At 35.7% G+C, this 23,900-nt stretch overlaps 1 protein-coding gene and 2 long non-coding RNA genes across 31 annotated transcripts in view; 2 read left to right on the top strand and 1 right to left on the bottom strand.

Moving 5' to 3' along the window:
- Positions 1-23,900, bottom strand: part of EIF4G3 (eukaryotic translation initiation factor 4 gamma 3) — a 331,329-nt gene that overhangs the window by 76,041 nt on the left and 231,388 nt on the right. For all 25 annotated transcript variants that reach the window (XM_077899276.1, XM_077899277.1, XM_077899273.1 and 22 more), the window contains 4 exons: positions 11,846-11,934; positions 6,538-6,784; positions 1,954-2,087; positions 198-317 (listed from right to left, as the gene is read on the bottom strand). In XM_077899276.1, coding sequence (XP_077755402.1) covers positions 198-317; positions 1,954-2,087; positions 6,538-6,784; positions 11,846-11,934 — 590 coding nt within the window. The remainder of the gene's footprint in view (positions 1-197; positions 318-1,953; positions 2,088-6,537; positions 6,785-11,845; positions 11,935-23,900) is intronic.
- LOC144314769 (uncharacterized) lies at positions 10,965-14,981 on the top strand. Its single transcript, XR_013380627.1, has 3 exons — positions 10,965-11,046; positions 11,626-13,581; positions 14,938-14,981. It is a non-coding gene; the product is annotated as an uncharacterized LOC144314769 (long non-coding RNA).
- Positions 15,011-23,900, top strand: part of LOC144314768 (uncharacterized) — a 34,160-nt gene continuing 25,270 nt past the window's right edge. For all 5 annotated transcript variants that reach the window (XR_013380624.1, XR_013380623.1, XR_013380622.1 and 2 more), the window contains exons 1-3: positions 15,011-15,087; positions 15,470-15,688; positions 16,411-16,489. This is a non-coding gene — a long non-coding RNA (uncharacterized LOC144314768). The remainder of the gene's footprint in view (positions 15,088-15,469; positions 15,689-16,410; positions 16,490-23,900) is intronic.

The raw sequence follows: 23,900 nt of genomic DNA, 5'->3' as shown, positions 1-23,900 counted from the left end.
CACAAGTAAAAATGACTCAAGTGTATTCTTTATTTGCTTTAATATTAGTATGGAAAACAGGACAAGTCTTCACTCTTGTACTTCTTCTTAGTTAGAGGAACCAATGAAAAAAAGCAGCTCTCTTGCCACTGGACACAAGATGTCATGAAGTCTATGACATTTTCTAGCTAATTAGGTTATAGGAAACTTGCACTTACAGGTACACCTCTTCCACCAGAGGTTTGCCTTCCAAAATCTGCAAAGGCTGGAGTAAAGTCTGGTCCTCGAGGCAAAATCCGAGGATCCAGAGTTCGCATTGGCAATTTGGGTTGGTTGATCTGCATGAAGAAACAAAGGAAAGTTAATACAAGTTCCAAAGCATTCAGTGGCAAATAGGTAAAAACTTAGACTGAAAAGTTTTGTCAGCTAAAATGATGAGCTTTGGCTTTCTGAGGCAGCAAAGTCCAATCTGAACCATCTGAATCTGAACCAATCTGAACTTCTCCCAACAGACCAGCAATTGTTTTCTGGCGCCCTGGGACTGGTTAGGCCTAAAATTCCTGAGGGGAAGCTAGATACAACCATTAGATTGGCTAAATGGACACTCAAGGACAGGCAGAATGACACAAGAAAAGCTATGAGATCCTATAAACTAGGGACAAATTTGGGGATTTTTTCCCCAGGATATTCACCAGGACATCAGAGTATTCACCGTGAAGAATCCTGCTATCGCACATGTCGATTTTGTTGCTGTTGTCTTATAGTTAGCAAAGCATATACTCTGAGTGAACAGTAAGTCTCTAAAAGAGATATTTTCATGTGTGATCACTCATTTAAAATCTTACTCGATCTGTCTTGTTAATTGGAGGTATTTGGCTTTGTATCGGAATGTAATATGACTATAGACTAAATAAAACTAAGTAGCTCAGGAAGAAATCAACTAATAATTGGGTAAAGTCAGAAACCAATAAGGTAGGAAGATAAGAAGGAATATTTTCTAGAGGATAATCTAATTTAGTGAATGTAAATCTAATTTATTTATTAATTTTTAAATCTAATTTAATGTATATAAAAGCTACCCTCTAAAGTAGCCTCAAATTAGTACTGCCACTTAAAGTACCTAAGAGAGAAGACTTAGAGATCAAGAGAAATAAGGAACCCTGTTGCTATAAAAGAAGAAAATAATACACATATGGTATGGATAAGCAGGTGCTAAAAATCTCAAAAAGAGGTGGATTTCATTGTGAGAGAGAGCTACCCTTTACACTTCAATTAGGATTAATAATTTATCTTCAAAACAAAAATATTTTAAGCTTGGTCATCAGCACTGGTTCATCATTGATATACATAAAATTACTTGGGCAGATACATATCTGACTCTACTCTTTTTAACTTAATAAAGACAAAATAAACACTGCACTAATTTTCTGTATGGACCATTAAGAACAGTAAAGAGAAAAGGTGCCTATTTGCCAAAATTGAAAAGTAATCACTAGAAGTATGTATTTTTGAATTATGAGATTTAACATTACTTGAATTATGCTGATTACCATTTCAGTTTGATTGGCCAAATATACTCAGGTTTCTGACCTGTCCTCAAAGCCATTCTAATTCCATACTGAAATTTTAGACCAGTGAAGAAAGAGCTCCATATCGCTTTTGTCGTATTAGCCCAGCAGATACACATTTTTCACCATATCACTAGACAATAGCTATAATAATAAGCAGACAATTAATGAATTTTAAAATGTTACCACTTAAATAAGGGCCAAACCCCAAGGTTAGAGTAATCTACAGTAAACCCTAAATCCAACATTATGTAGGAAAATGCTAGTATTTAAATATTATATACTTTAATTCAAATATATTTAGTCTAGCAATTCCTAAAAATTGCTCATACTTCACATATCTGTACTGATAACTGAAACCAGTTCCCTAAAAAAAAAGATAGCTTTCTCTGAGTTTACACCTTACTTTGTCAAGAACCACATCACTGATGGGAGGCAGGCCCTCTGGTTTCTGTATACAGGCTGGCATGTACTGGAAGTCCAGCAAAAACTCCCTGTCATACTGCTTCTTGCCTTCTGTATCAGCAGGCTTCCAGGAATCTAGAAAAAGGGATGTAGGCAGACAAGTGTCTTTGGGATCATTTATATGTATAACCAATCAGAATATAAATGAAATTCCGGTATTTATCCTGTCATAGACTAAAACACAAAGTAAACATAGAGCTACTGTCAGAAAATGTCATGTAAAAATTTTAAACTGTCATATGTTCCTTTATCCCAGAAGATACCTTTGGATAGTAATCTGACATTTCTACAGAAACCAATTATTATACACATTAAGCAGCCTTTGGCCAGAAACATGCAATAATACTCATTAAAATAAACTACCAAGCCTTTAAATAGCTCAGAAATAAGGGATCTATTATACTCATTAGTTTCCTGTGAAAGAGGGATACTTTGGTTCTTCACTTGGAAATGTTATTTTGGAAGGGAAAAAAAGGCAAAAGGACACAAAACAAAACAAATAACTTCTTTAAGATTCTGAAAAGGCGGGGATCCCTGGGTGGCGCAGCGGTTTGGCGCCTGCCTTTGGCCCAGGGCACGATCCTGGAGACCCGGGATCGAATCCCACATCAGGCTCCCGGTGCATGGAGCCTGCTTCTCCCTTTGCCTGTGTCTCTGCCTCTCTCTCTCTCTCTCTGTGACTATCATAAATAAAATTAAAAAAAAAAAAAAGATTCTGAAAAGGCTAAGCAGCTACATTTAAATTTTTCTCCCAACTATGGTTTATTTTTGAAGCATAGTTGACTTACAATATTGTATTAGTTTCAAATATACAAGACAGTGACTTGATAACTATATACAGTACAAAAGGCTCACCATGGTTAAGTGCAATTAACCATCTTCCACCATATAGTTATTACAATATTATTAGCCATATTCCCTATACTGTACTTTTCATCTCTGTGACTTATTTATTTTTTAACTGGAAATCTGACCCTCTCAATCTGTTCACCTTTTTTTCCCCACCCCCTACCCACCTCTCCTCTGGCAATCACAGGCTGTTCTCTGAAATTATGTTTGTTTCTGTTTTTCTATTTGTTTGTTTTATACTTTTTTTTTTAAAGATTTTATTCATTTATTTATGAGAGACACACACAGAGAGAGATAGAGACATAGGCAGAAGGAGAAGCAGGATCCATGCAGGGAGCCCAATGTGGGACTCGATCCCAGGTCTCCAGGATCATGCTCTGGGCTCAAGGTGGTGCTAAATCACTGAGCCACCCAGGCTGCCCTGTTTGTTTTATATCTAATGGTTTTGTCTCTTTCTGTCTGACTTATTTCACTAGGTATAATACACTCTAGGTCCATCCACATTGTCATAAATGGGAAGATTTCATTCATTTTGATGGTTGAGTAATACTCTACCATGTGTGTACACTTGCATGCACATACACACATATATACACACATCTTCATTTCCCACTCATCTATCAGTGCACACTTAGAGCGCTTACATATCTTGGTTACTGTAAATAATGCTATAATCAACATAGGGGTGAATACCCAAAAGGAGAATTACTGGGTCATAAGATATTTCCATTTTTAATTTTGAGGAACCCCCATACTTGTTTTCTATAGTAGTTGCACCATTTTTATTCCACCAATAGTGCATGAAGGTTCCCTCTTCTTCACAATCTTACCAACACTTGCCATTTCTTGTCCTTTTGATACTAGCCATTCTGCCAGGTGTGAGGTGATATCTCATTGTGCTTTTGATTTGCATTGCCCTGACAAATAGTGATGTTGAGCATCTTTTCATTTGTCTGGTGGCAACCTTTATGTCTCCTTCAGAAAAATGTCTACTCAGGTCCTCAGCCCATTTTTTAAATTGGATTTTTTAATTTGGTGTTGACTTGTAGTTCTTTACACATTTTGGATAATAACCCTTTATCACTATTGACTACAGCTTAATCTGGAGAAAATAAAATTATGTACTTGCTGAAACAACTGAATAGGGAACGCACATATATCCTTCTTCAAATATCCTGACACACTCTTAGCTAATATATATATATAAAAAATACATAAAGTTTTATTTAAATATCTCTAAACTTAATGTGGGGCTTGAAATCACAATCCAGAAATCAAGAGTCACATATTCTTCTGACTGAGCCAGCCAGATGCTTCTTAGCTAATATTTTAATATTAATTTTAATTTTTATTATATTATTTTATTTTTAAGATTTTATTTATTTATTCATGAAAGACAGAGAGAAAGAGGCAGAAACACAGGCAGAGAGAGAAGCAGGCTCCAGGCAGGGAGCCTGACGCAGGAATTGATCCTGGGTCTCCAGGATCACACCCTGGGCTGAAGGCAGTGCCAAACCAATGGGCCACTGGGGCTGCCAAATTTTAAGTTAATAGTAAGTGCTATGGCACTTACTTTGCTACTATGACTATTGTTACAGTTATCATTTCTCACAATCCTTACCTCATTATATAAAGTTGGAGAATTTCTTAAAATTTTTATAGGATAATAAAAACATGACATAGTATTTTTCTTTTAATTGACAAGATTCTCATCAAAATCAGGCCCCAGGGGACTCCTGGGTAGCTCAGTGGTTGAGCATCTGCCTTGAGCTCAGGACGTGATCCTGGGATCCGGGATCAAGTCCCACATCAGGGAGCCTGCTTCTCCCTCTGCCTGTGTCTTTTTGCCTCTCTCTCTGAGTCTCTCATGAATAAATAAATAAAATCTTAAAAAAAAAAATCAGGTCACAGGATCACTTCATGGTAGTACTCTAGGTCCTTCTTTATATTAGTGGTTCTTAATATGTAAGTGATAGACTCTTGATGGTCTGGGATATTTTCAACAAAATCCTTATTACCTTATTATATTCATTAAAAGGCAGTTTATTGGATCTAAATTTTAAACTGACTTTTTTCCAATTATTGCTAGGGTATATTACAGTTTATTGTTCAATATAGTTCAGGTAAGTACCTTGCCAGACTGAAGGATAAAAATATAACTGATGGGGGCCCCTGGGTGGCTCAGTCAGTACAGCATGTGACTCTTGATCTCAGAGTCATGTGTTTGAGCCTCACATTGGGCACAGAGCTTACTCAAAAAACAGAAACACACACGTGTGTGCACGCGCACACACACACACCCCAATATACTGACACAGTCCTACAAATGACAACAGTGTCTCAATCTTCTAAAGGACTGGTGGTATCCTCAAGTACTTCATGATATGAGACAAGCCTAGATCTCTAGAAGTAATCTCAGTATACTGAGTCCAGAAGTTAAACAAAAATTTTACTATAGCAAAGCCCTACAATTTCACAAAGCCCACTGGCCACAGTTTACTGGTAGTGAAAAGATCAGTATATTAAGGTAGTATCAATCAGTTACTTTCAAACATTTCTTACTACAACTCACAATAAGAAATATGATTCTATGATTCAAAACAAATAAATATGTAAAAGAAATGTTTCAAAAAAAAATGTTTCTTAGAACAGCATTTACCCTAACTTTTGTAATGCACTGACAATTTTTAATTATCTATTTTTTAAAATGTTGGTTGTACATCACTAATTTCTGTGTAGATTATTTTTCAAGTCTGATATTTGATATTCAAACCCAATGTTACACAGAAGTCACTCAGATATGGCAGACTAAGAAAAACATTGCACCTATCACAGATTTTCTATCAAATGAACCATCTTTCCCCACATATCCATGCCAAATCTCTCCAAAAATCTCGAAGGCAACCACAGTTTATACAGGACTGGGATAGAGCTTTAATGGACTTGCTGGTGCCTAAAGATGAAAGAGCCTCTGGGGCTTATCATGTATTTCACGGGGCACGTCTCATACTGCCTGTGCTTTATAACCTAGTCACACTGCTTGTGATGATCATAGTTCAGGGCTACAGAGTTGTCAACAAGTTTCTGTTGTGAAATTAGTGAGTTACAACCAACATTTTAAAATTCTTTTGTTTTTCTTTTTTCTTTTCTTCCCTTTAAATAGGCTCCACACCCAACATGGGACTTGAATTCATAACCCTGAGATCAAGAGTCATAAGCTCTACTGACTGAGCTAGCCAGATATGCCATAACCCAACATTTTATAAAGAGAAAAGAATAAAAAATGTGTGTTACATGTAATAAGGGTAAGTGATTAAGGCTTGTGACATGGTAAGCACAAACAAGCACTGAAACAGCCCTTTCAATTAAACTAAATAAAATTAAATTTCTCTTGTCAAATCCCACCAGTCTAGCACTGACTGACATCCTATGCCAGCTGATCTTCCAATGCCAGTAAAGCAGAACACCAGCATCAGATATCACTTCCGCCAACAAGGAACTCCCTGGATTTGCTAGTCACTAACTTACACCCACTAATCTATTCTGTAAATATTATACTGTGATAGCCTCTTTCTTTCATCCAATATTTCCCACAACAAGCCAACATTATTGTAAGGTTATAACAGAGTGAAGGTGAAAAGGAAAGAACTACAGAGGAAGGCAGGGATACACTTACCTGGTTTGAATGGGAATGTCACCCCTTCACCAGAACTATCAGTGGAGCCTGAATTAGCATCTATTCCTTCACCCTCAGAAATACTCTCAGCACCATTACGTACAGGCTCAGCTTCTTCTCCATTTTCTTCCACAGTTTTTATTTTTTTTAGGTCAGAGGGGTCTCTTCCAGGATGAAACCCTTGGCTCATTTTATCCTGTTCAGATTCAAGTACTTTGTCACCTGAAAGCTCCTCTTCAGCTTTAGGCTAAAGCGTAAGTGAACACAGAGGTTACATCATTTTTACCATGTAAATATGCATGAAAACCTACACCTATCCCCTCTAAAAGCATAGGAAAACAGGTCACTCAAAAAAAAGATGTCTGTGCTCAGCATATGGTACTAGAATGCTAAGTTTATTAAAAACACTTTTCTCATTTCATCTCTTGGCAGAGAGAAGACAGGTCACATGGCTACTGAAATGCTTTAACATGACTAATGAAATCTAAATGTACCAAAGGTTAGAATGGAAAGAACTGTTAATCCTTGCACTTGTTGAACATGAAAGGCCTAGTCAGAAATCTAAATCAAGCACTCCTACTCTTGCCACTAAGGCTCAGCAGGTATAAAAAGAAACATTAGAGGGAGACTTTTGTGCTTCTCTTGCTGCTAAGTGGAGGGTTTGATGAATAAAGTACCTAGGTCCTGGAAAGCTGATCATCTTTCATTTTACAAGGAGGGCTCTTGTTAGTTAAAATCTATTTTGTTTATTGGTTCTTAGAATTCTCTGTGGTTGTAACCTTACTCAAATTGTATATGGAAAAGTGGTTGGCATATATTCCTCTACAGAGGCAGAAATCCGGGTTCTGGTGCATCCTATTTTTATTTTTTAAGATTTATGAGCAGCCCGGGTGGCTCAGTGGTTTAGTTTAGCACAGCCTTCAGCCCAGGACCTGATCCTGGAGACCCGGGATCGAGTCCCACCTCGGGCTCCCTGCATGGAGCCTGCTTCTCCCTCTACCTGTGTCTGTGCCTCTCTCTCTTCTGTGTTTCTCATGAATAAATAAAATCTTAAAAAAAAAAAAAAGCCAAACCTTTATTTCTTATTTATTTTTGAGAAAGAAAGAGAACACAAGTGAGAGGGGCAGAGGGAGAGAATCACAAGCAGACTCCAGGCTAAACATGAAGCCTGATGCAGGGCTGGATTTTGTGACCTTAAGATTACAACCTGAGCTGAAACCAAGAGTGGGATGTTTAAATGACTGTTTCATCCAGGCGCCCTTGGTGCATCCTATTTTTAAAAAGCAAAATAGAGTGGAAGTTATTTACCAGATGATTTTTGACCACTATAATTCAGATATCAAAAAGATTAATTTCTTGTGGTGCCTGAGTGGCTCAGTAGGTTGAGCATCTGACTCTTGGTTTCGGGTTAGGTCAGAATCTCAGGGTTTGGGATGGGGCCCCATGACAGGCTCCTTGCTCAGTGCAGAGAGTCTGCTTGGGATTCTCTTCTTTCTCACCCTCTGCTCCTCCTCCCGCATGCACTCTCTCTCTAAAAAATTAAAGAAATAAATACAATCTTTTAAAAAGTTTTTGAGGGCCATATATGAACCATCAAAATTTCTTGACGTAAGTTCTCCATGAACTTTATGTCTTTCTATATTATGAAGGGTAAGCACTCTAAAAACAAACCTTTGGAAGAAGCACTCAGAGGAAGTAGACATTCTAAGTGATAAATTCATGCTAGGAGAGCAAAAAAAATGTCATATCAATTGGTTACCTCAATTGATTTATGAAAGTATATTTTTTCCAAAAAAAACAGTTACAAATCCTACTTTAAAAAAATTTTTTTTTTATTTTTTAAAGATTTTATTCATTTATTCATGAGAGACACAGAGAGAAAGAGAGGCAGAGACACAGGCAGAGGGAGAAGCAGGCTCCTCCTGGGAAGCTGTATGCGAAACTCGATCCCGGGTCTTCAGGGTCACACACCCTGGGCTGAAGGCGGCGCTAAACCGCTGAGCCACCCGGGCTGTCCCCTACTTTCTTATATAAGTGAAATACTGTAAAATATTGTAACAAGTAAAACACTAGTCAATTATCTTCATCAGATCACGGGGAAAAGACAACATTTTAGAATGTTGTCAATAGAAATAGATAGGTTTTCAGGACTGGCTTACATAATGAAAAACAAGTTCATGAAAACACATAGACACACACACTCCCGCTACCACTCATTTTGACATGTGCTTTCCCCACTCTCCCAACAGAAAAACACAGTATGGAAACCATCAAAAGAAAGACAGACATAAAAATTTCAAGAAAATAATGGCTGAGATGATTTCTTTTTAAAACGTGGCACAGAGTGACTTTGAGGAAAAAAAAGATCTATCAAGTTTGAATCATGAATCAACAACCTTTTTCTTATTCTACACTCTACTGTAGTCTAACTTATAACGACCGTGTAATATCACCTTCTAATTAAGTATACATCAAGATCTTGAATAATTTGGCTTGAGAGTCTGTCAATGATACTTAAACTTATTAAAGAGCAGTATAACTACATTATACATTTACAGACCATTCATATTTCAGGGGTTATAAAATGAAGAAAAATGTTATTTTAGAGAAAAAAATATATTATGTCCTCTTTGTGGACCTAAAATTGACCACAGAAAATCTACTGGACATAAGCAGAGAATGTATTACTTGGAAACTTAATTTCTAACTGGAAAAAGAAGTATAAATAAACTTGTTTCCATGAATGACAAACCATTATTCAGAGAACAAAAAATCACCAAAGTGTCTGAGGAACATTGTTAGAAGGATATTTTTTAAGGGAATCCACAAAATTAGCTGCATTAAATATTTATGATGATTATTTTTCTCTCAGCTTCAAGAAGCTCTATTAAACTAGTTTATAAGCATCTTAACAGTTCCTAAACTATTTACCACGAAAACCAGACGGAAGAAAGAAAACACCTTATTGGCTGGACTGTCAAACAAAGGTTAAGCTTTTATAGGAAGTTGTTAAAAGAAGAATTTAGTTGATAAAACTGCCTGTTTAATTTATGAGTTTTTAAAGTCCAAGAAAATCAGACCCAACAACTATATGTAGTAACTAATGAAATATCCTAAAAATTTAAAACAAATTTTAAGATCCTTTGATCAACAATTTTAAGATAAATCACATTTCACATTAACTTTCTAGGCTATAATTTATAGAAATTGTTAAAATATTTGCAATGACATAACAAACCAATATATAACCTAAAACATGCTGATATCTGAAACACATTCTTTTAAAGGCTGAGAAAAATCTATTGAGAAAAAGAGAGTTTGAGGATCAGTGAAAATAAAGATAATGACACCCATTATGCATTGAAGTACTGTAATAAATGCACAACTATAGGAAAAACTGGAACTAGGATTTCTGGGGGGAAAAAAGGTCTGTGTACAAATAAATTCTTTATTATAAACTATACGGTTGAGGAAAAAATGGATTCAAAACGAGTAAAAACAGTTTTTATGTATGAAGAATAACAATCCGAAGAAGGTTTTAGCTAACTATGGTTCATGGGCCAAATATGACTCATCCTCCATTTCTGTATAGTATGCAAGGTAAAGATGGTTTCTGCATTTGTACTCACTGAAAAAATTCCAAAGAAGAATATTTTATGACACATGATTATTATATGAAATTCAAATTTCAGTGTCTGTCAATGAATTTCTACTGGAATGTAGTCACAATCATTCTTTTATACATTGTCTATGGCTGTGTTTGGGGTACTGCAAAAGAGTTGAGAAACTGTGACAGGGATCATATAATCTACAAAGTCTAAACTATTTACTATGTGGACTGTTACAGGAAATGTTGGCTAGCCCATGACCTAAAGAAGAGGGTGGGGATCCCTGGGTGGCGCAGCGGTTTGGCGCCTGCCTTTGGCCTGGGGCACGATCCTGGAGACCCGGGATTGAATCCCACGTCGGGCTCCCGGTGCATGGAGCCTGCTTCTCCCTCTGCCTGTGTCTCTGCCTCTCTGTCTCTCTCTGTGTGACTATCATGAATAAATAAATAAAAAATCTTTAAAAAAAAAAAAAAAAGGGAGAGGGTGAATATTTGCAGGAGTGGTGGCCTACCCATTTAATATTCAGTAATGCCTAGAAACGAGCAAAGATTAATGAAGTACAATAGAAGAAAACAAATAAAAAATAGCAGAATCTAAAGAGAAAACAGTTTATGAAGCTCTTGCAGCCATACCAGGAATGTATGAAATTCCCCTGCCTCTGGAAGGTATTCTATTCTCTGTAGTAGCAACATTTTCTTGTTCAGCTGCAAGACAAGTGCAGCAACTATTTGCACCTCTACAACTTCCTGCCAATTCTTACCCCCTGATAACCACACTGTAAGCACTTCCATGAAACATTTTGGTGGTTGCTAAGGGACTAACTGTGACATCAGTAGAGCATGTAAGAGCAGTGACAGGACAGGGGGAAGTAACAAAGGGGTACTGTGAACTGCTTGGAAAGGTAAGAATTATACTAGATAGAAAAGCCTTTTGAAATAAATGCATTTAAAGTCACTTTAAAATAATTTGTATATTCTAATGTTATCACCATATACATTTAATAAATATTATTTTAATAAAGTAGATGTTAAGAGTTCAAAAAATAAAAAAGCAATATACAGATCTTTTAGATTACTTTTCATTTATAAGCTAGAGTACATAGCACTAAAGATATTGAGATTATAGACCATGAAACTGATAGAACACTCTTAGGGCTATGCCTTTGTTTCTTCCTCACATGGTCTCCTGTTGTACTGTAACCTATAGCAAAACCTGGCATGGTTTAGTTCAAAACAGGCAAATCATATATGAAAAGTTATGTTATACTGGGATGCAGTTAAAAGATGACAGATCCAAAATTAATTTACTTAAAATGTACTTGATGATTTCTACCACCATTGCTAATGAGTATTTGACAAATTTGTTTGCATTTTTTTTTAACCAGATTAGGCTTTCCATCTAGTTAACAGAAGGAAAAATTCAATTGAGGGGGGTGGGGACTAATCAAAATTTAAACAATAACTTAGTTTTGCCATTTTAGAATCGGCATTTTGAAAGAGACAAGAATCCGATGAAACTGAAGATGCTATCACAAATCTTATAAAAATTCTATAGGTGGACTAAAAACAGACTCTGAGCTCAATGTACCATGTTTTGTTTGAAAAACAGTATCTCAAGAAGGATATATAAACCCACACTTGTCTTAGGAAATAGCACCACTACTCTGAAGATAAACTAAAGAGATTTACTCTTCCGCTTACCTCCACTTCTGCCTCTAACACTTCTTCAGTGGTTCGGGTCCGATCTTTTGGTTTCTTCCACATCTTTGGTGCAGTTACAACTGTCTGAGCTGAAATACAAGATCAGTGCCATTACTTCTCACTGTAAAGTCATGTTTGGAAATACTGAGTCTAAAATGATACCTGTATTCAAATTTAGCAGAACAAAAGAGGGCTTCACCCATATGGAAGAAACAGCTGAATGATCAAATGAACAACTGTGTGGTTATGGCCCAGAGATTACAGCGGAACAAGTCTTAGGCACAAATTGTGCATATCAGCACATATAGCCTTACAACCAGTGCCCTAGGTTCCTCCTGCTTCATGGTTAGGACACATAATTCAGTATGCGTTATCTATATAAGAAACCGGCCTACCGGGCAGCCCCGGTGGCTCAGCGGTTTAGCGCCAGGGCATGATCCTAGAGACCCGGGATCGAGTCCCTCGTCAGGCTCCCTGCATGGAGCCTGCTTCTCCCTCTTTCTGTGTCTTTGTCTGTCTCGCTCTCTCCTCTGTGTATTCATATGAATAAATAAATAAAATCTTAAAAAAAAAAAAAAAGAAATTGGCCTACCAACCAGTTCTAGACTTGGGTCTGCTTCTATTATTAACTAACTACTAACACTTCTCAGTGGATGCACATTCAACTATAAAAGGAGGAGTGAGATTAGATAATATCTAAGGTTCTTTTAAGCTACAAAAAGTATAAAATTCCAGCTTGTTTTTTAAAGCTTTCTAGACAACAAAAGTACACTTTAAGATTTTATTAGCTAGGGGATCCCTGAGTGACCCAGAGGTTTAGTGCCTGCCTTCGGCCTAGGGCGTGATCCTGGAGTCTCCAGATCGAGTCCTGGGATTGAGTCCCACATCGGGCTCCTTGCATGGGGCCTGCTTCTCCCTCTGCCTGTGTCTCTGCCTCTCTCTCTCTCTCTCTCTCTCTCTCTGTCTCTCATGAATAAATAAATAAAATAAAAAAAATTTCATTAGCTAGGCAGAACTTCTACAACATTCACTTCTCATTTCAGATCAATACTGTCAATCTACTCGTTCATACTGCTGGGGAAAAAGACAACCTAATTTTTACTGATTATATTGTATCACTAGTTCTAGATGGAAAATTAAGCCTACAAAGGATTTTTAAATATTCATTTGGCTTGCAAATTCCACAAAATCTTTCCACATGTGGATGTACAATTTGGATGTACAAAAGACTAAAAATCAGATAGCAAATAGAATATAGTAAAAGGATCCTACAGAAGTCTACACATGAGTGAACAGAGAGAAGTGAGGAATGACAGGAAGATGGGCAAGGAGAAGAGTCAAAGAAAGGCGACTTAACAAATAGAAGACATTGTCAAAAGTGAATAAACATGAAACTAAAAGGTACCATGTACTGGTTCTCTATAGAAATATAAGATCATTCATTCAAGACAAAACCAACCAATTTCTCTGGACAGCCTACTCTTTTTCAGAACAGTAGAATATGAACACTTACACTGTTCTGAGGAACAAGGAAAAGGAAACATTTAACATTCTTCTCAAAATTATTGCACCATCATAAATACTCTTGTAAATCTCCTTTGTTACACACACCTCAATTCTTTTTTATCCATCCCATCACAGACTATAATGAACAAGAAAACATTAGACCGCTGTTATTCTTCCTTGCTGACTTACTCAAATCAACTACTTTCTCAGAGAATGGAACTAAAATTATGGTAACCACACATGGGTTTAAATTTCCTACTGCCACAGAGTCTTATATTGAATATGTATATGTATGTATGTATGTATGTAGTGGTCTCTTTTCACTTTTTATGGATCTTCTCATTTTATATAACCAGTCTGTTTTATATGTCTCTCTCCAAAATGATGTGATTAATTCTGGTTCCACAACAGAATCTATTTTAAAAGTTACAGAGTTTGGGGCACATGCATATTTTATTTTAAATTTTATTTAATATATGCATAGGACACCTGAGTGGCTCAGTTGAGCATTTGCCTTTGCTCAGGGCATGATCCGGGTACTGGGATCAAGTCCCGCATCCGGCTCCCCATAGGGAGCCTGCTTCTGCCTCTGCCTGTCTCTGCCTCTCTGTGTGTCTCTCATGAATAAATAAATAAAATCTTAGGAAAAAAGTAAGATACATCCAATGAAGAACACTTATAAAATTTAGACAGATATCAATTTGGAAAAAATATCTCTAAGATATTGTGAATACTCTGGCTGAATCTCTTGCCAGCATTTAAAAGACACAAGTATATGCACACTATATAGTTTTGTAATCTTTTTGTTTTTTAAACTGAACTGCAAACACAAATGTAAACCTTATACTTCTTATCTTTCAGTAGGAACTGTCGTAACAAATCAACTTAGTCAAAATCCCTCTATGTTTAATCTATTACATTTTTATTAACAGTAAAAGAAAAGTTCACAGACTGGTATTTGATTTAAAAAAAAAGATAAAATATAATAGGCAGTGAAGAACTACAAAGAGCTAGATGTACATGATTTTTATTAAGTCACTTTAGTTAAGAGTAAGGAGGAAGAAAGAAAAGCTTCTTGACCAGTCTGTAGGAAGTCCAATTTAAGATAGAATTACACTGCTGAAGTGTCAATCAACTGACCAGGACCAAGTCACAGCAAAGATTTGGCTTTGGGCTACTGAGATTAGGCTAAAGGCTTAAAAAGAGATTAGGTTAAAAAAAAAGAAAGGGCAAAGTAAAAAATTAGACCCATTATTACATTTATAACCATGTAAAATACTTCTGTTAAGTTTGGAAGGATATAAGGAAAAGTGTTATGTTAAGACTTAGACCACAATATTTGAACAATAGCAGGCTTTCTTCTGTTCTTCAATATTATAGTAATAATTTAAAATTGGAAGAAAATAAAAGAGTGAAGCTTTTAAAACTGATTTTTATTCATTGTTTCAATCCTGTATGATTGAAGTGGAGGCATTTTGTTCTAGATTTTAGAACTGCTCTTTATAAAAATACTCCTGAAATAAATTTTAAAAACTGTTAATCTTACCAAAGATGTTAGAATTTTACATATGTTTTTTGATCTACAGTGGACTTGGGGAACTCATGGAGCTCTTTAACACCATTTGTTTTATTTATTTATTTATTTTTTGAACACCATTTGTTTTAAACAAAAACGTGGGAACATCATCATTACACGGAGGTTAAAAGAATGTCAAAGAGGTGATTACATACGAGAGGTAAACTTTTACTCCTAATGTATTCTATTAGCTATGTAATATAAATCTGAAAACAACATTCAGTAAAGATACCATGTTGGTAAACTTGCTTATCTTTACTAGATCACTCTCTATTACTTATTTCTCCAGTGTAATCAAGTTAAGTGCCCAGAAAACTGTTAAGCGTTAATAAAATTTCAATTTTTTTCTGATGCCAAAAAGGAAAAAGATCTTTTCTACTTTCCCTTTTCTTAGATCTTTGCCTAAAGAAAACTTGTAACCATAAATTCTTCCTCTATCCATGTGACATATGTGTAAATCTTTTTATTTTTTTGTGTAAATCTTTTTAAACGCTGAAGAAGACTCTTTTGCAGCTTTATAACTCAGGAATGTTTTTCTTAAGAGCCTGGGAACCATCTCTTTGTCATCATGGGAGTTTCCTCTAGGCAAGTACCTCATCATAAGTATATGTGAAGTTTAATTTCTCATCTGGATAAAGGCAACTGAACTAACAGATGGACACCTCAACTACCAAGAGAATTAAGGATGAACTAGATATAACAGCAATGGTGCTGGTACAGTCCTGCTACATGAAGACAAATTATCTTTATATTGAGAACATGTACGTGATAAATTATATTTGTTTGGCTTTAGGAAAGGGTGGGATTTCCTTCATCTGTAATCTCATTAGTGGGTTGCCTATGATGCTCACTGCAGACATAATGCTTCTTCAATAATAAAACTATTTTCTTTCTTTTCTGCATTTGTGAAGAGCATTTTCTGGATTGGCAGGAGGTTTCAATTTTTACCTCCACAATTCAGTAACAAGAATGAGATGGTTTAAGTGCCTAAAAGGCACAAATCAGCTGAAGATCTTGTGGTCACATAACACCCAGATAAGAGACCAAGAATTATAAAAAAGTCTCCCTTCTAGCTCTCCATTCTTTTGGAATATAACATGAACTCCTTAGCTCTAAGATTTAAGATGAGTGTATTCAGAGTCTGAGTCTCCAGACCAAAGAGACACAACACTATGAAGACTTATTAAGAATAGACACCCCACTACTGGTAAGGGAAGAGCCTCCTTACATGGTCACAGGCTTGAATATAAAGAGTAGAATGTTCCAATAATGGAACTTCCAATCAGAATTCTCACACTTCACACTCAGTTCTAATCTCTTCTCTTTCCTATCATTTTTTCCCACATTTTATTGACTTTTTTTTAGATTGTGGTTTTAAATTCCTAAAGTTGGCATTAAATCATTCTGTTTACATCATATTCAAGAATTTTATCTCCAGTTTCTTGAGGCTGGGGATCCTAATGTCTTTTTTTTTCTTCCATAGATGCTTATGAAAATCTAGGAAAATCTGATGATCTAAGAAACTGGGGCAGAAAAAGAAAAAAAACCCAGTTGAGAGAAGGGTAAGTTTTTACAGTGGAGATGTACATGAACTAGAAAAACTAATAATGATAATCAAATACATAAGAATGATGGGTCACTGAAAGATATCAACCAAAAGAAACCACTAGGGAGTAAGTCTATCATTGTTTTCCAGCATCTTCTCAGGGGTATTTAAAATGGGTGGATGGCTTGGTGATTATGCTTCCTATCATATGTTAAAATGCTCTACAACATCTTCACATAAATTTAAATAGTATAAGCTAGTCTGCCCATGTTCTAGTGCTAGAACCAAAAAAGAAAACAAAATGGGAATTCTAGACTTAAATTCTACCAAAAACATAGTATCTATAACACAATTTAAAACTTTTTACTTCCACGTTGATTACTACGTTGTACATCTGAAACTAATATAATACTGCGGGTTAACTGGAATTAAAATAAAAATGTAAAGTTGAAAAATAAATGTTTTTACTTCCAGGTTTAACGTTACGCACTTTCAAGGTTAAGAGTCAAATTGTAGACTTGTTCATTTTAATTTTTTTATTTTTTTGACTTGTTCATTTTTAAATTTTGGTTTGTTAATATTTTTAATGTTCTCAATATTTTTATTAATTGTATTGATCTTTCTTCCTAATTGTTTTGTTTTCTGTTTTTAAAACTTGTTATCTTAAATCTTTTGGTTGTAATTTGTTCCTCTTTTAAAAAAACCTCAGCTTTATGAGGTATAACTGACATCTAAAATAAGATATTTAGAGTGTACATTATGGTGATCTGAGATATGCACACACTGTAGAAAGATTTCATCTAGTTCATTAACATATCTATCACCTCAGATATATATTGGCCGGGTGGTGGTGGTAAGGAAACTTAAGTTCTTTTCTCTTTGTAAATTTCAATTATACAATATGATGTTATCAACTATAGGCACCATGTTTTACATTAGATTTCAGACTATTGATATTACCTAGTTTATTTGAACGGCTTCTTCACATGGCTGAGTTCATTCATTTAAGACCACTTTTCTTTCCCAATATGTGCATTCAGTGGTGTAAACTGCCACCTCGATATTACATTAGCTGTGTAGTAGGCAGAACAATGTACTGCCAAAGATATCCATGCCCTAATCCCTGCACATTATGAATAGATTACCTTACATGACAAAAGTGACTTTACAGATGTGATTAACTTAAGCGATCTTGAAATGGTGAGACTTTTATCTTCAATTAACCTACTGGACCAAATGTGATCAAAAGGGTCCATAAAAGTGGGAGGAAGCAAGAGAATCAGAGACATTTGTAGATGTTATGCTGCTGGCTTTGAACATGAAGAAAAGACTAGAGTCAAGGCGAATGTAAGTAGCCTCTAAAAGATGTTGAAAAAGCATGGGAATAAAGTATCTCCCAGTCTCCAGAAAAAAATACATTTTTGTTGCTATCTCAAGTTTAGTCCAATGAAACTAATTTTGGACTTCGGACCTCCCAAATTATGACATAATAAATTTGTGTTGTCTTTTAGCCAATAGGTTTGTGGTGATTTGTTAAACACCAATAGGAATGAATAGCAGCATAGAATTTTCTTTTGGGTTTTCATTTCCATTCAGTTGAAAATACTTTTTTCCCTTTGACTTCCCCTTTTACCATTGGGTTATACAGAAGTGTGTAATTTAGTTTCTGAATATTTGGGGGATTTTCCAGAGATATTTTTCTTACTCATTTCCAGTTTAATTGCATTGTGGTCAGAGAACATACATGCTTTGACTTGAATCTTCTGATCAAAAGTTGTTTGTAAGTCATAACATGGTCAGTCTTGGTAAATTTGCCATTTGCACTCATGTATCTGTTGTTTGAGTGTCTTTTTATTTTATTTTTTTTAAAGATTGTATTTATTTATTCATGAGAGACAGAGAAAGAGAGAGAGAGGCAGAGATACAGGCAGAGGGAGAAGCAGGCTCCTCGCAGGAAGCCTGATGTGGGACTCCATCCCACTCCTGGGATCACGCCCCTGAGCCAAAGGCAGATGCTCAACCACTGAGCCACCCAGACGTCCCTGTTTGAGTGTTTTGTGTCAATTAGGTCAAGTTGGTTGACTGTGCTACCAAAGTCTTCTACAGTCTAATTTCTGTCTACTGCTTCTATCAATTATTTCTCTAATTATGCCATGGATGGATGTCAGTACTTTTTGCACATGTGAAATGCAGTTATAATAACTTAATAACAATTTTGTCTGCAAATTCTAACAGCTATGTCAGTTATAAATCAGTTTTGATTGGCTCATTTTCTGCTCATTTTGGAACATACTTTTCCCATAACCTCATTAGTTCTACTCATCATTTGAGGAAGAAACAATATCAATTCTATACAAACTTTTCTAGAATATTGAAGAGGAGGGAAGGACTACTTACTAATTTCATTCTATGACGTCAACATTACCCAGATGCCCAAATATGAAAATTACCAGAAAACCACAGCGCAATATCCTTCATTAACTTAAGATGCCCCCCCCCAAAACTAAATAAAACTGTAGCAAACCAAATTCAACAATACAAAAGCGACCCCACAAAAAACTCTCCCCACCTTGGAGATAAATTATATTTCAGGAAAGCAAAGTTGGTCTAATATTTAAATACCAAGTATAAAGCAAGTAGTAAACAAAAGAAAACCATGACTGTCTCAAGATGAGTAGGAAAAACATTTGGTAAAATTCAATTTCTCTCCCTGATTGAAATGACTCTCAGAAAATTAGGAATAAAAAAGAATTTCCTGGGCAGCCCCGGTGGCACAGAGGTTTAGCGCCGCCTGCAGCCCAGGGCGTGATCTGGAGACCCTGGATCGAGTCCCACGTCGGGCTCTCTGCATGGAGCCTGCTTCTCCCTCTGCCTGTGTCTCTGCCTCTGTCTCTCTCTCTCTCTCTCTCTCTCTCTGCATCTCTATGAATAAATACATAAAATCTTAAAAAAAAAAAAAAAAAAAAAAGAGGGCAGCCCCGGTGGCGCAGTGGTTTAGCGCCGCCTGCAGCCTGGGGTGTGATCCTGGAGACCCAGGATCGAGTCCCACATCGGGCTCCTGCGTGTGAGGTGAACGTGATAACCCCTACACTACGGAAACGCTTGGGCTTCCTGCGTGGATCCTGCTTCTCCCTCTGCCTGTGTCTCTGCCTCTCTCTTCGCTCTCTCTGAATGAATAAATAAATCTTTAAAAAAAAAAAAAAAGAATTTCCTCAAATAATTTTAAAACCTACAATTAACATCATAATTAACGGTGAAAAATTGAGGAAACCCTGGGTGGCTCACTGGTTGAGCATCGGCTCAGGGCCTTATCCCCGAGTCTCGAGTCTCGGGATTGAGTTACACATTGGGCTCCTTGTGTGGAGCCTGCATCTCCCTTGGCCTGGGTCTCTGCCTTTCTCTCTCTCTCTGTCTCTCATGAATAAAGAAATAAAATCTTTTTTAAAAATGGTGAAAGATTGAATGCTTTCTTTCTGTGATTGAGACTAAGACAAGAATGTGTACTTTCACCACTTCCAGTCAATAATATATTGAAGGTACTAGCTAGGGCAAGAAGTCAAGAAAAAGAAATAAAAGGTGCCCCTCTGCTAGAAATGAAATAGAATTGTCTTTGTTCAGGAATGACGTAAGTACTTACATAGAAAATCCAATGAAATCTCTAGCACAAAAAATGTTAATAAAACTAGTAAATGAAATTCAGCAGGATTGCAATATAAGAGACTAAAAGAAAACTCTACTGTATTTCCATATACTAATAATAAACATTAAAAATTGGAATGAAAAATACCACTTATAATAGCATCTAAAGATAAAAATTTGACAAAATTACAAAAGACTTGTACGTTAAAATCTTCAAAACATTGCTGAGAGAATTAAAGAAGACAAATTGTGAAAATATGCCATTTTCCTAGGTCAGAAGACTCAATATTGTAAGATGTCAACTCTATCAACTGAATTCAACACAAACCAAATCAAATTCCAATAGGCTTTTTTTGTAAGAGTAAGCTCTATGCCCAACATGGGACTTGAATGAGATCGAGTCATAAGCTCTACTGACTGAGCTAGCCAGATGCCCCAACTAACAGGTTTTGTAGATAAAATTTGTAGGGAAAACTGATTCTAAAATTAACATAGTTTTAACTATACTGGAATTAAGATAAAAACTTAATTAAAATGCAGGAAATTAAATTAACAAAAAGCAAAAGACAAGAATTGCCAAAACAATTTTGAAAAAGAATAATAAAGTTGGAGGACGTCATACTATATGATTAGAAACCTCAGAAATCATAACAGTGCGGGGACGCCTGGGTGACTCAGCAGTTGAGTGTCTGCCTTTGGCTCAGGTCCTGATCCTGGAGTTCTGGGATTGAGTCCCACCTCGGGCTCCTTGCATGGAGCCTGCTTCTCCCTCTGCCTATGTCTCTGCTTCTCTGTCTCCGTCTCTCATGAATAAATAAATAAAATCTTTTAAAAAGAAATCTTAACAGTGTGGCATCAAGAAAGAACAACTAGATCAATCAATGGAAAAACAGAGAATCCAGAAATCAACCCACATATAATATATATAACATATTGTGGGTAAAGGTGTTAAGAAAATTCACCAGAGAAAGGACAGCCTGTATGAAATTCTCATACAGCACTGGTGGGGATGTAAAATGGCACAAGTATCTGGAAAATGGTTTACAGCTTCTTAAAAAGTTAAAATATGCATTACATGGAACCAAGACATTCTACTAGTATTTACTCAAAAGACAAAATATATCCATAAAAAGATCTGTACACAGATGTTCACAGAACTCTGTTCTAATAGCTCCAAACTCAAGTGTCTATCAATAGATTTTATTTATTCACGAGAGACAGAAAGAAAGAGAGAGAAAGAGAGAGAGAGAAAGAGAGGCAGAGACACAGGCAGAGGGAGAAGCAAGCTCCATGCAGGAAGCATGATGTAGGACTTGATCCTGGGACTCCAGAATCACATCTTGGGCCAAAGGCAAGTGCTAAACCGCTGAACCACACAGGCGTCCCAAAATTTATACTTTCTGATTTCATTTATATAACATTCTAATAAATGCAAACTAATTTACAGTGACAGGAAGTAGATGAGTGCTTGCCGTTGGAATGAAGTGAGGGTAGTACAGCTCAGAGGGATTTATAAACAGGTATGAGGAAACTTTGTGGGGTAAGATATTCATTACCTTGAGCTAGTAATGGTTTTATGAGCATATATAAAGATGTCAAACTAACACAATATATACATGTATATATTTAAATATATAAATGTGAACTTTATGTGAATTATACCTCAATAAAGGTGTTAAAATGGCCTGGGGATGGTTTCTAAAAGAAAAAACATAAGCATATCCATGTATCTATTACAAACCTGCTAAAAAACGATAGTGTTTTTTAAAGACTTTGAAATAGCTTGTATAGTATTCTTCATTTATGTTAAAGAAATATCTAAAAAAAAAAAAAAAGAAGAAGAAATATGTATCTATACATGCAAGCAATGGGACTCCAAGGGCTTTTTCTCTTTTCCTAACTTTTGTCGCTTTTTATCTATTATCTTTTTTTAAATGACAAAAATATCAATTGAAACAAATATAAAGGTAATAATCCCCCTCCCCTAACTAGCTAATTCTAGTGCCCTGAGGTAAACAACATTAACACTCTTTGATACATAGTCGGCCACACCTTAATGACTCATACAAATAATCACAATCAAATACATACGTTTAAAAAAAAACAAAAAAAACAAAACAAAAAAAAAACAAATACATACGTTTATTTTTAAGTAGAAAAATAGAGTCATACTAAAAGTTATTTTGCAAAATGCTTTATTTTCCCTTAATTTGTTATGAAAATCTCTCCAGGTTATCAAACAGTTCTATCTCATTCATATATTAGCTGTATAGTATTCCAGAGTAGATATGTACAATTCCTCTTGAAAGATATTTTGCTATTTTTCTTGCCAGATATAGTATCAGAAATTTAAAAGTAATTCACACTTACACAAATACATGAGGGTTGTATTTCCTCCCTTCTTACAGGTACTTGATTTGATACTGATATTACAGCTAAAAAATGTACTTCCACACTCAATAATGGATGAGCATCTTCTCTCGCTCTTTCTTTTTGGCTATTTGTTCTTTCTTTTCTGTGATTTTTTTTTTTAACCCAATCTTCTATTAGGATGTTGGCTATTTTTTTTTTTTTTAAACTCACAGATACCCTGCAAACAAGTTGTTAACCTTTTACATACTGTCCTGTTTCTTTTTATGAAGACAAAATTCAAAATTTTATAATGAACTTCCTCTAATGAATATGTGTTGCTTTTTTCAAACAATATAAAAAAAAATACCATGAAAGAAAACACACATTTTAATTATTTTGAAATTAAGGCAATGACTCAAAAACTTATGAATATGCAACTTTCAAATCCAAAGATTTTTAAATGATTTTAGTTGAGGGCACCTGGCTGGCTTCGTCAAGAGTATGGGACTCCTGAACTAGGGGTTGTGAATTTGAGTCCCATCCTGGGTGTAGACATTACTGAAATAAATAGAACTTAAAAAAAAAAAAAAGGATTTACTTGGATGAGAATAAATGTACTACTAGCAATCTACTTCACAATCTTTAAAACCACACGTTTCTCTAGTTTCTGAAGCATATTAAAGCTAGGATTTTAGCTTAGACCTTCTGGTCAACAACAGGACCATTTACTGCCCCACCAGCACTAAAAATTTTACTACCACTTAATGTGCCTTTGCTATTGTACACAATCAAAGACATGGACACAAATTAAGACTCTATTATCAGTCCTTTGACGATAAGGACTGCATCTTATTGGTCTCCTTTGTATATTCACCATTTAATATAACGTCTAAACCATGGTAGACACTCATTGAAAATGTGTTTATGAATGAATGCCCTGCAATCAAAATTCAATTCAAAGTTAATGTTTCTCTACAACAATAAACACCAGTTCAGCTCCTTCTGTGCAGTAAGAAGTATTATATTATTTCCATTTCAGAGATGAGAAAATTGAAATACAGACAGGTTAACTCAATTGCCCCAACCCCATAAACAGTAAAGGCTGGAGCTACAATTAAAACACAGATGTAACTGCAAAACACTTGTCTTCCCAAAATAACATCCTGCCTCTTAACTCTGCCTTGTTCCTGCACCTTCTCTGCTAAATTTCAATTTCATTTACATTTTGGTTAAGAAGTCTTTTGTTTTCTAGCAGGAGAGGATGAGGAGTTAAACAAGGGAGGGTAGTGTGAAAAACCATTTGTCTGTCACCACTATGGCATAGTACCTCAAGTCTTGAGGAAAATAAAATGGCAAAGTGACTTTAAGGAGAAGATTTGATCCCAAAAGGCAGAGAATAGTGCACTATGCAATTCTGTCAACAGTAAGAGCAAAGA

Source organism: Canis aureus, chromosome 5, assembly GCF_053574225.1.
Source record: "Canis aureus isolate CA01 chromosome 5, VMU_Caureus_v.1.0, whole genome shotgun sequence".
NCBI lineage: Eukaryota > Metazoa > Chordata > Mammalia > Carnivora > Canidae > Canis > Canis aureus.
Note: the sequence above shows the minus strand (reverse complement) of the source record. Positions and strands in the feature narration are given on the sequence as shown.